Source organism: Carassius gibelio, chromosome B13 (genome assembly GCF_023724105.1).
Source record: "Carassius gibelio isolate Cgi1373 ecotype wild population from Czech Republic chromosome B13, carGib1.2-hapl.c, whole genome shotgun sequence".
NCBI classification, from domain to species: Eukaryota; Metazoa; Chordata; class Actinopteri; order Cypriniformes; family Cyprinidae; genus Carassius; species Carassius gibelio.
In genome coordinates this window covers 17,003,614-17,015,843 of record NC_068408.1, presented here as the reverse complement: position 1 = coordinate 17,015,843, position 12,230 = coordinate 17,003,614, and the positions used below count along the sequence as shown (strand labels likewise).

General features: G+C 36.8%; 2 protein-coding genes across 4 annotated transcripts in view; one reads left to right on the top strand and one right to left on the bottom strand.

The window, feature by feature from the left end:
- The window catches only part of LOC127969869 (serologically defined colon cancer antigen 8 homolog), a 47,192-nt gene extending 44,485 nt beyond the window's left edge, over positions 1 to 2,707 (top strand). The window contains exon 18 of one of the 2 annotated variants that reach the window (XM_052571995.1): positions 2,413 to 2,707. In XM_052571995.1, the coding sequence (XP_052427955.1) occupies positions 2,413 to 2,451 (39 nt within the window). In that variant the 3' untranslated portion in view covers positions 2,452 to 2,707. The other variant, XM_052571996.1, reaches the window with a different exon arrangement.
- Positions 2,708 to 3,118: 411 nt separating this feature from the next.
- Positions 3,119 to 12,230, bottom strand: part of LOC127969870 (RAC-gamma serine/threonine-protein kinase) — a 93,263-nt gene continuing 84,151 nt past the window's right edge. For both annotated transcript variants that reach the window (XM_052571998.1, XM_052571999.1), the window contains 3 exons: positions 12,076 to 12,163; positions 10,308 to 10,410; positions 3,119 to 7,476 (listed from right to left, as the gene is read on the bottom strand). In XM_052571998.1, the coding sequence (XP_052427958.1) occupies positions 7,391 to 7,476; positions 10,308 to 10,410; positions 12,076 to 12,163 (277 nt within the window). In that variant the 3' untranslated portion in view covers positions 3,119 to 7,390. The remainder of the gene's footprint in view (positions 7,477 to 10,307; positions 10,411 to 12,075; positions 12,164 to 12,230) is intronic.

Genomic DNA, 12,230 nt, shown 5'->3' with positions numbered 1-12,230 from the left:
TTACCTACTTCAAAGATGGAAGTTTTAACATCTTATTAGTGTAATGAAAATAAAAAAGTTTATTACTCTGTGGGGGGGGGGGTGAAATGCTATTTCATGCATACTGAGTTTTTTACACTGTTAAAGAGTTGGATTCCCATGCTAAACATGGACAAAGTTTCAAAAATTAAGTTGTACGTTTGAAGGAGTATTTTATGTTCCAAAAAAACCTCTTCCGGTTTGTCACAAGTTTCGGAAAGTTTTTTTCGAGTATGGCTCTGTGTGACGTTAGATGGAGCGGAATTTCCTTATATGGGTCCTGAGGCACTTCTGCCGGAAGAGCGCGCGCTCCTGTATAGCAGCAGAGAGAGGCTGAGCACAGCCTGATCAGAGCGAGAGCGTCGGGAAAAGTCACAAAAGAAGTGTGTTTTTGGTTGCCAGGGCAAGACAACCCTGCACAGATTACCAAAAGAGAAACAGCATTAAGGGACCAGTGGATGGAGTTTATTTTTACAGAGCATCAACGGAGTTGTGCAAGTGTTTTTGTTTGTTCCCTGCATTTCGAAGATGCTTGTTTTACAAACAAGGCCCAGTTTGACGCCGGATTTGCACATCGTTTATTTCTTAAGGATAATGCAATCCCAACGTAAAAGGGTCACGATCGTGTGTTGGAACCGCAGGCGGTGAGTAAAACTGCTGCCGTGTTGTTAACTTAGCTATCGGCGTGTGAGCACATCAAGTAAACAACATGCGATGTTGTCATCAAACTGCACTTTCCACATGTACAGCTTAAAAAAAAAAAAAAAAAAAAAAAAAGACGACATAAAGTGGAACTTAGTCATTTTCCAAAACCGCTAAGCAAATATATACAGTTTCAGTACATACCACATAGAGACGCCTTTACTGATGCTGCTCTTGTTAAATTTCAGCCTCTGGATCTGTGTCACAGCTTCCAAACGCTCTCAACGCAGAAGCCTACTTGCGCTCGTGATTCTTTAGCTCCGCCCACACGTCACGCCTCTAGGCGCTCGTGTTTTTCCGGGAAAAATTGGTACAGACTATCTTTCTCTTATAAATATAATTAAAAAAAAGACTTTTTGGAGTTATGAAGGATGCAATACTACTCTATAGGTACTCAAGATTAACAGGATATTGAGTGAAAACGAGCATTTCAGCCCCCTTTAATTCATTTTAATTGAGGGCCAGAGCCAGCCCATACATTTCTGACATGCTGAGCTCATGTGACAGAGGTTTTATGACTTGAACATCCACTTTCGGTTCTAAAGCTGAGAAAATGGCATGAAAGCTAGAATTAAAAAAAAAAAATTATTATATAACAAATATAATATACAAAATATATATATATATATATATATATATATATAGGCACCTCTCGATCCAATCCAATTCTGGGAATCACAATCCAGTTCAGATTCCAATAAAACATTCTGGATCTACATTTTTTCTTTCTTATTAATTCATGAGTTAACTCACTTTGAATATCAAATTTATTTGAAAATTACTTGTATATTCATAAGCTATTTTATAAAATAATTATAAATCAATGATAAATCAAAACAATTATATGTCAATTTCAGCTTCAAAACAAAGCTTCGGATGCATTGAAGAGAGAATTATAATGCATTAAATTATTTTTCTCTGATCTCTTATATATAGAGTGACAGTCTAATCATAATCCCCATTCAGAATAATGAGAAAGTAAAACATCTGGGTGCATTTTTGTGATAAGAATTTTGGGGTAAAATGTGCTTAAATTGTCATTAAAAAAATCCCTAAAAGATATAGTGATGATAAAATGGGTTCTATTTTATTTATGCTTAATATAATTACTTCTGAATCTTTCCATTTTGTAGTAAAATGTGACCTGCATCCACAGAGAGAGAGAGAGATAGTAGAGCACACAAGCAGCACAGCAGCTGGTAGCCATGGCTGCACATCACGCTAGACTAGGCACCCACAGATGCTCATCCAGATTGCTGCTAGAGGCACGTCAGCAACAGACAGCGAATCGCCGAATGCTGACATTCGTTGGAGATTATTGCAAATGGAGTGATGCTCCGCAAAGCGCGGCCGCTTTCGGCTCTGTTAATACTACCATGCTGTTGTTTTGTTATTAGAGCGAGTTAGTAATTCAGACTCTCCCTCTGAGCATTTGTGTAAGAACACCCACATGCTGACCGCTCAGACTGCGTCCTGCTCGCGCTCACAGCTCATTATACAAGGCCAATTAGGAATTATACTAGGCTGTTTGAAATAAATGAAAGCGTTGTATGAGACAGAAGACAGAAGTGTGGTTCATTCCTCTTCTGTCGAGATGATTAGAGTAGTTTGCAGTACTTGTCAACATGGCGGTGTTGGTTTTCTTTCTGAGGCTCCATTATGGTTGTCCTGTGTGTGTCACTTTCTCCTCAGGTGCATGTTGAGAAGAGAACGGACCCGCTGGCCATGTGAGGTCATGTGATACCCATCACTGTGATATTCCATATAACCACTCAATGAAATGCAATGAGAGGAGTCTAAAGTCAAAGTTTCCTTATTTTAAAGAAATCGTCAATAAAAAGCATACGAGGAAATGTGGCTTCATAACTGGGCATGATTGAATGGCTGTGGATGAAAATTCCTTTGTCTTGTTTTTTTAATAAGTTATATATCTGTTTGTATTTATTTTATCAAAGATAAAAAAAATAAAATAAAAAAAATAAAACACTGTTTTAATAAACTCTGTTTTTTTTCTTTCTCTATAGATATCCCGTCATAAAAAAACACCAAAAATAAAATTGTTAAATTCTATAAAATATTAAATAATTATATATGCATATACACACACACACACACACTAAATTATAATAACACAATAATGATATGACATTATATAACACACTTAATTAAATCTGTCCCTGGCATTAAAAAAAAAAAATCTTGTGTGATGGGGATAGATTTAATAGAAGTGTATTTTTACTTTCTGCAACCTTTACTTAAAATCTGTAAATGATTTCCTAAGCTCTGAATGTTTGATTTCTATACAGGTTGTAAATCCATCAGCAGTTTCTGAGGTGTTATGATTAATCAGGAATGTTTTGTCTGAAGCAAAGAAGTCAGAGACACAACTCAAGCCAAAGCAGATTGACATAGTGCTTTATTTAAGCTGTCTGTAAGAAGGAAAATAATGTGCATCCCTATCATATACATTTATGTGTAAAAATACTAGGATGTACAGTGTACAAAAACAGTTTCTTGCAGACGAGCTTTCCGCATCCGCGTGGGCCCCTATACTGTATTCAAGGAAATAAACTTTGTTTTTGTTGTTGTTTTTTAATATGCTGAATGGTAATACAGTTATTTATTTATTTTTTATTTTTTCTGTTAATCCCTTCCATGTAAAAATCTTAACCTCATGACTAGTTCTTAACATGGATCTAATGACAGAGCTAGCAAGGTCAAGAAATGTCACAAACTCTAAAGCTACATGGACATAAAAGGTTTTTTTTTTTATTTTATTTTTTTAAGATTTGTCTTTTTTTTTTTTTTTTTTTTTTAAATAAATACTTTACAATTCATGCTCATTCATAATACACTACCAGGAGCGCGATATAGAGAAAGTCTGTTGTAGACCGTACAAACAGTAGCAGCAGTGTGCACACAGATGTGCGCTTAGGAGGGATGGAGCCCGTGGGTCCCTTCCTCACACTAGTTCAGTATTCAGGGAATAATGACTTTAGGTTGGGCTTACGTGTGTTTTTATTGTCCTCTGAAACTCTGAAGTGGTGACAACAGTACAGCTTGACTTTTCTACAACACTGGAGCATTAGGGGGATCTTGGGAAATGTTAGTCTGTCTGTGTCACCAGGCAAAGCTTGTGTTTCCTGGCAGCATTTCAGGTCTATCCGCATCCACACTGTTACATACTACAGAGCACAATCAGTCAGGAAAGTAAAGTAGCATGAGGTCCATGAGGGCCAAATGTGTGCTTTCAAGTTTTTTATTTTTCCTTGTTTTATTTTCCTTTATTCTTTTTTTTCTCCTTAAGAAGGGACCCGTCTGCGCTACATAAAAAAAAAAAGAAATGGGTATGTAAGTGCTACTACAGGTAGATACAAAGCCAAGTGTTAAAATATGGAGTTACAAAGGTGTATGATTGATTTGGCCAAAGCCAAAGGCCCTTCTGCTGTTTAAATAAACTATCATCACATGTAAGGTACTGCCCCAATGAACATCACCGTTCTCTGCCTCTCCACGTCTTGAGGAAAACACTTTGGTCCCTCACAAGTGCATATTAAAATTAATGAAATGGATGAACAGCATCACAGTATGATTGAATAATCCTACGTATAATCACAAATCTGAAGTTAAAAAGCAAAAACAAAGCAGCAAAAAAACAATACAAAACAAGTGCTCCCATCTCCCTAGTCAATATAAATTGAACTTGTAAATGTTACCTAACCAGAAAATGTAAAACAAGACACAAATAATTGTAAAATATTCAAATTTTTACTGATAAATAAAAAAGTAATAAAACACACAAAATCGAACACCGAAAAAACAGAAGAGTCAGCAGTGTAAGCCCATTAAATTAAATCAGGTTATTCTTGAACTTTTGTCTCGCTTTCTCTCAAAAGCAATAAATAAATAAAACAAGAAAAAGGAATGGGGAAAAAAGACGAGGAAAGATCTAAAAGAAAACGTGCAAGTTGGAAGACAGAGAATGACACAAACAGCGAATCTTCCCGCAGTACCACGGCTGTGCTGTCAGAAAACATGATTGGGTTGGACATAGTTTGAATGCGAGAAGATCCTCAAGCTCGACTGAAATCAAATCTGGCAACAGAGCAACAGTACCATGCTACAGCATCTCACATTACACCATTGGACACTTCACAATGCTCACAATCAACGCAGGCATTTCGGCAGAAAGCTCAGTTTGGCATGAGGGAGGTGGACAGAAAACTTTCTGAATCATCCTTAACCAGCCGTCATCAAATCCATGTCAGTCTTTAACAAACATGCAAGAAATCCCAGTTCAGACGTCCCACTCTAACAGACCTTGTTCTGCGTCACATTTCATATGTGACCCTGGACCACAAAACCAGTCTTAAGTCGATGGGGTATATTTTTAGCAATAGCTAAAAAAAAACATTGTATGGGTCAAAATGATCGATTTTTCTTTTATGCCAAAAATCATTAGGATATTAAGTAAAGATCATGTTCCATTAATATATTTAGTAAATTTCCTACTGTAAATATATCCAAACTTAATTTTTGATTAGTAATATGCATTTCTAAGAATTCATTTGGACAAATTCATTTGGACAAATTCAAAGATGATTTTTTTGCACCCTCCGATTCCAGATTTTCAAATAGTTGCATCACAACCAAATATTGTCAAATCCTAATAAACCATACATCAATGGAAAGCTTATTTATTCAGCTTCCAGATGCTGTATAAATCTCAATTTCGACACTTAAGGCTGATTTTGTGGTCCAGGGTCACAAATACACACCATCCAGACTCGCTCCTTCCTCTTATATCACTTCCCTCTCCACTAATGTCCCATATTCTCATCCCAACCTCAAACCTCGGGCCAAATTTCTTAAAAAAGTGCCAAGTCAAATACAAATGAAAGATTTTGCCTTTCCTGCTCATATTAAATGGACAACAAAAGCATGCACAAGAGCCATCTTTACACTCAAAGCAGACACCACAGACAAACAGCAGGTTTTATTGCCAAACACTATCAGGAAATGTACTGCATATGTCAAATTATTACTCAATTATTCAGATATTTCTCTTTGATCCCATTTAAAAAACACAGTCCAGTTCAACTCACCAGGTTTTCTCAACTATCCCATCAAACTTCATCCAAGTAAACCCTCAGTCTGTAACCACAAGAAACATTTTTTTGCTCATGATTCATAAAGACATCCTAGTATGTCAATGTTTATCAAAGGATTTTTATGCTAATATCTGATTGGCGTATTTTAGGAAGGAACGTGAACATGATATTCGATGTAGCGAAGCACAATAGCACTCAAAAGTGTTTGAAAATAGCATTTTACTTCTCAAGCAAAATGATTTAATGCCTCGAAACGACAACGAGAATCTGCTGTCTTATTTAAATGCTCATTAAAAGGTCAAGCAAAGCACAGTGTCCTGCTCTCTTAACATACAGTGACCCGTCTGAACGAATCAGTACGGTCTTTTACAGCCCTTTCATTGGTGGAAAGACAAGCAACACATTTCAGCAGCACTCAGACTGCTCACAATATTGAGGAAGAAAAAAAACGAGAACAACACTACAGTGACATACAGTAAAAAGAAAATAAATAAAAACAAATTAAGGCCTTTGCAGGGACCCATCATACATTCGTAAGCCTTTTTAGGTGCATTTATTCAATAAAAAAAGAGAGACTCAGAAAGCACTCTTAATAAACGCAAGGACAAACAAACAAAAAGAAAATAAATTCGCTTAAATACATTTTCTCAATCACATTTTCGAATCAAATAAAAAAGTGCTTCCCGTCATTCGTTCAATTAATGCTGGCTTTTTTGTTGTTGTTGTTGTTGTTACACTATGATTGCACTATTGAGCGTTGAGTGGAAAGGCTTTCTCACAACTGTTCAAAAACAGTTTGGGCTTTGGGGGAATTTAAACTGATCATCAACTGTACATCACAGTTGTGTATCACTGCATAAAACACTCCACATCAGTCAAACGCGCCATTTTTCCCAGGGAACGATATGTAAGAAATAAAGCCTTCGGTGAATTGAGTGAGTATTTCTACTGGCTAGTTTTAGTGAGAGTTTAGCGCTGCATAGGTCAGGTTCACAGGGCTTTGCACGGAGGAATACTGAGTTGTGGATCGCTGAGGGGTAAAGCTAGTCCTGAACACAGACGTCCTCTGTGAAGCCTTAGTAAACCGTTTATGGCAGTTTTGACAGAAGGTGAACCTTAAAAACAGTAACAACCGAAGCAGCTGACACTGGGGCGGTTTTGAGTAGTTCTACTACCTGAACCCAGAATCGCAAAACCCATGTGAATCACTAGCCATGCAGTTATGTGTATTTATCATTGTCCTTGATACTAGTTCCCACTGAATAAGGAATGTGGAGCAACATCTCAAATCAAAGAGAGAAACACAATGAAGACGAACAGTAAAAGTTCTCCCATCCTGACCCAACCTTTGGGCTGGAGCTGTGAAGAGGTTTGAGTGGGCTGGACCTCGATCCGACCCAACGTGCAAATTCCCATCACCCTAAATCAGAAGTTTCCCTTGGTCTAGCTAAACAAATGAAAGAACCAAGATGGACGATGAAGGGTCAAATGGGCCGGGGCTGTTAGAAGCTGAAGACCTAATTTGTTCCAGTGGTAACCTTGATGAGGATGAGGCAGTGTCACTCTCTCCCGCTGGCGGAGTAGGAGAACTGGGGGAAGTGTGGCCGTCGCTCGTTGTCCATGCAATCCATCCCATCTTCATCGACTGAGGAGAGGAGCACAGGAGCAATCGGTCAGGGGCAGCTAGACTGACATTACCAGTCAGTTTCAACCAGGCTCATGCAGAGAAAATGTTTTCTGCAGTTAGCCATGAAGAAAACTTTATCTGAGGCACTTTTACACTTCCCATCAGGTCACAAAAAAGCTTGCAATATGCCAAAAAACTGGCACCCACACACTTACAGGAAACAAGCTGTTGAAAATGGAGTCTGCGGAAGACTTAACAGTTTGCAGGCAAGTCAAGGTTGTTATTTTTATTAAAAGGGCTATGAAGACCAGATTTAATTGGTCCCACACTTCAAATATCGACAAGACCTTCTATGAGCTCTGGCATTGATATTGAAAATATTACTGCCTTTTTTCACCTCACACTCACCAAACCGGTTTAATGTAGCATTCAGATATTTTACATTAGCATATCATTTAATACATTTGTGCACAGTCAAGGTCGCTTATGGAAAAATAAGTTTACCTCTATTACAATGACATTTAGTCAGTAAAAAAAATTTATATTTTACAGAAAATGACAGGGTTCAGATTATTATTTTATTTTTTTTAAGATTTGAGTGTTTAGTCCACAGTCATGTAGTGTACAAATGTGAGAAATTCAACACTGTTGCTAATCTTCTAGGTAGGGACTGGAAAAAACATGTAACAAATATGCAGAAATGTATTTATTATTCATGTTGGTTTTATATGGCTTTGTTTACGTATAATTAGGTCAAGTATATACTACCGTTAATATGTCTGGGGTCGGTAAGATTATTTATGTAATCTGAAAGTCTCATTTATTTGATTACAAATACAGGAAAATAAGTAATAATGTAAAAAAAATTACAATTTAAAATGACTGTTTTCTACTTTATTGTCTGTTCAAATTAAATTTATTCCTGTGAAGCAAAGCTGAGTTTTCAGCATCATAACTACAGTCTTTAGTGTCACGCGATCCTTCAGAAATTCTAATGATGATTTTTCTGCTCAAGAAACATTCCTTATTAGGGCTGGACGATTATGGCCTAAAATCAAAACCTCGATTAATTGAACATTTTACCTGGATTACGATTAATGAACGATTATTTTGTTTCTGTTTTGTTTTATTTCCCTCATAGTTCACTGACAAGGTATGTACTGTAAATATGATTGAGTATTAAAGGTGAGATATTTTTTTTCCATTTGAAAGAGCGATCTGACATCATATCTCACTATCAGCAGTTATTTTATCTAGGTTCGTAACATATCTTACTAGGGTTGGGTATCGTTTGAATTTTATCAATTCCGATTCTGCTTATCGATTCCGATTCTTATCGATTCCTAGTTTCGATTCCAATAAGATAAAAAATCCAATATATATATATATATATATATATATATAAAAAACATTTATATGTCAAACATGTATTCTGTCTTTTTGCAAAGCATTCTGTTGCAGCTGAATAACATGAGCAAAAATCAGCAACGTACAAAACACTGCAAGAGGAATTTTGCCTGCATAAAAAAAAATACCATAGCAAAAACAACTAGATTAATATAAAATTCAAATATTAAAGTGTTAAAGACAAGTAAACAGTCAGTAATAAGATAGGAACAAACAAATCAATTAGCAATATCATAAATAAATACAACTAAACAAAATTTCAGGTACAGAAACGGTAAAAGTTTAAAAACACTGTAGTTTTCTGTATATTGCTCGACAATTATGAAAGAAGTCAGTTTCGTCTCACAACAACCTATTCTACAGTAGAAATACACGGAATAGTCTGAGAACGGACACAGACTGGGAACCTGCAGCACGACCGCCGACCGCTGCTCTCTGTGCACGCGTTTGCTCTTCATGCGCGCTGCACACAAACAGGGTGCAAATTCTTTCCGTTCCTGCACTTAATCGTTTTTAATTGTAAATAGCCTAGTTCCTTCAAAAGTAGAAAAATATGCTATGATAAGTTTTGAGATTCTAAGCTACTTTAGTGATAAATCACAGGACATCGCTGACAACTAGTTTCTGCGTTCCTGTGTACGCGCGATCTTCATAGCTCCTGTTTTTATGAGTGTTTGTGCCACAATGCAGCTACGCGAACATGGTAGCTCGATATAATAATACACATCCGATCATCTAATCGCTTGAATGTCCAAACCATAAACCAAATACAACTGACAAAGTTTAGTGAAGACTCAAGGCTCACCGCTCGCACACCATCACTGCGTGTTGAACAGGATTAAAAAACGAAATAACCGACATGGGAAAATTACGTTGTTAGAGGTTCTGAATTCCGGTTTAGATTACTTTTCGATTAATCGTCCAGCCCTATTCCTTTTATCATTAATGTTGAAATAACTGCTGCTTAATATTTTTGTGGAACTGTGATATGTGATATATATGGAACTATAAAAGATTGCAGAAATCTCAGACAGTGATAAAATTGTATGACTTTAAAAATGCTTTTGGTTACTATGAAAATGCTTTAGATTGCAGTAACTCTGTTTGAAACATTTTAACATCCTTATATATTAGTCTAAAGATTCTGTCTGGGTCTATTTATGTGAGATGAAAATCAGATGACACTTCAAGAATAATTCATGGATATAACTGGGCAACCTTTTCACAAACCTTCTTAACAACTGTGTGTAATCAAAAAAGTATCACCTATAGTTTTCAGGAGATTGAGATTTGTGCCAAAAAAATGATCTAGTATACAGCATATGCCTTATGACTGAGAAGATAATTAAGTCAGCACAACATCATGCATGTTTTCTTGAATACACTTTTGTGTCATTACAGAATTGTCAATGTATGCAGAGATAAACAACAGACAAACTCACATTTTTCAGGAGGGGTTATTGTAATCGTCTGAGCTGTGAACTCTTCGTCGAAATATCTGGTATCTGTCTCTGACGACACCTGAGGCTTGAAGGGAGGTATCAGCTGAGGAAGGAAGAGGGGGGATGAAAAAAAACACGGAACACCTGTTTGTGCAGATCTGACACTGCATATCGTATGGCGAGCTGGAGGGCTCAATCTAACGCCTCTGAACCGCGCCTCCTCTGCCAACCATTGTGCTATATTTGTGACAGTGACCTATTAGTGCATCGAGTCACACACAACCTCTGTCTTAACATGTACCATTAAAAGTATTTTGGGTGTCTGCAATTTTAAAGTCTTACTCAAATTTTAATTAAAGTTGTTTTGCCTCAGTAAAAAGTTTTACAAAAACAGAAGTGAATGGCACTTCTGGTGAAAACTTATGTTTGACTTTTCTACAATGGCATCGGTGACTAATAAACTTTGGCTTTTCAATGATGCTTCATCCACACATAAAGAGGTTGAAATAGAGTTACATGCCACTTTTATTATCTATGAAAGCCTGTTTCTGACCTGGAAAATCAAATGATGACATAAAGATGAAGTTGTGAAACATTAAGTCACAATTACAAAAAACTGTCGTAATTACAAGAAAAAGTCAGAGTTTTTAAAGATATTCTGTTTTAAAGGGGTGGTTCATGGTGATTTCCAATTTTTAACATTACTTAGTTTGTAATGTTGCTATTTGAGCATAAACAATATCTGCAAAGTTACGAAGCTGAAAGTTCAATGCAAACGGAGATATCGTCTTTTACAATTCTGGCAGTTTAATGCCTACAAAAAATAGCTGGTAGGGACTACAACAAGTTACCTCCCGGGTTTGTGACATCACAAACCCTGCCCTTGGAAAAGAAGGGGTGGGGCCATGCTGCGCTGCTTTAGAGAAGAGGAAGAGAAAACTAGGGGTGCATGTAAAAATCTATTCATATATGAATCACGATTATGTCTTCTAATGATTCTAAAGGATTCACAAGTTTCAAAATCAGTGTTCAAAAGCAGCGCTTCTTAATACTATTCCTCATGTCTCCCTGCTCTGCACACGTTCTGCATCTCTCTATCTCTCTCTCTCTTGCTCTCTCTCTCTCTATCTCTCATTCAGCTCAGATCCAAAAATGAACTGTTACAATTATACACTTATTTTCACATAGCTTTGAGAAGCGGTAAACAAGGATGCGCGTGCAGTTAGCCATACTATATTAAAGCTTTAATCAGGATAAAACCGTATATAAAAAGCTAACGTAAGCAGTAGCATTTACAAATAATAGTGTATCTAAAAGTATGAGACAACAACAAACAAAAAACATAGGACATTTAGACAGGCGCTAGAGGCGGTTTAACCAATCACAACACACTGGGCCAGCTAACCAATCAGATTCCATCGCCTATTTACGAGGGAGGGGCTTCATAAAAGCAGGAAATGAACAGCACGTTTCTCATAGAAGGGACAGAGCATTGTGGAATAAAGTTAAATTATGTTGGGGTTTTTTAACAAAGCATTAACAAATGTAAGACTGCACCCCATGAACACAATCAAGCCTAGGAAAAAAAACTCTGTTGGGGTGTGATTCTCAAAAGCATTGTAAGCTAAGTTGATCACAGAGACCTTTGGTGACAATGGATCTACAATCTACTTAGGCTTATTATGCTTTTGGGAAACAGCCCAGTTCAGCATATAAAAATATATGAGTGGATCTTCATATGTAGTGGTGAAAGAAAGGACAGAATTACCTTTTTATCATAGACATCCTGCCAGTCAACTCCAGCAAAGAAACTATGCCTCATAATTTCTTTAGCATCATCCGGACCTCCACCAAGTCTGACCAGAAAACAAACGGAAGTGACATGCATTTACTGTAGACACAAGACAACTTATGATCTTATAA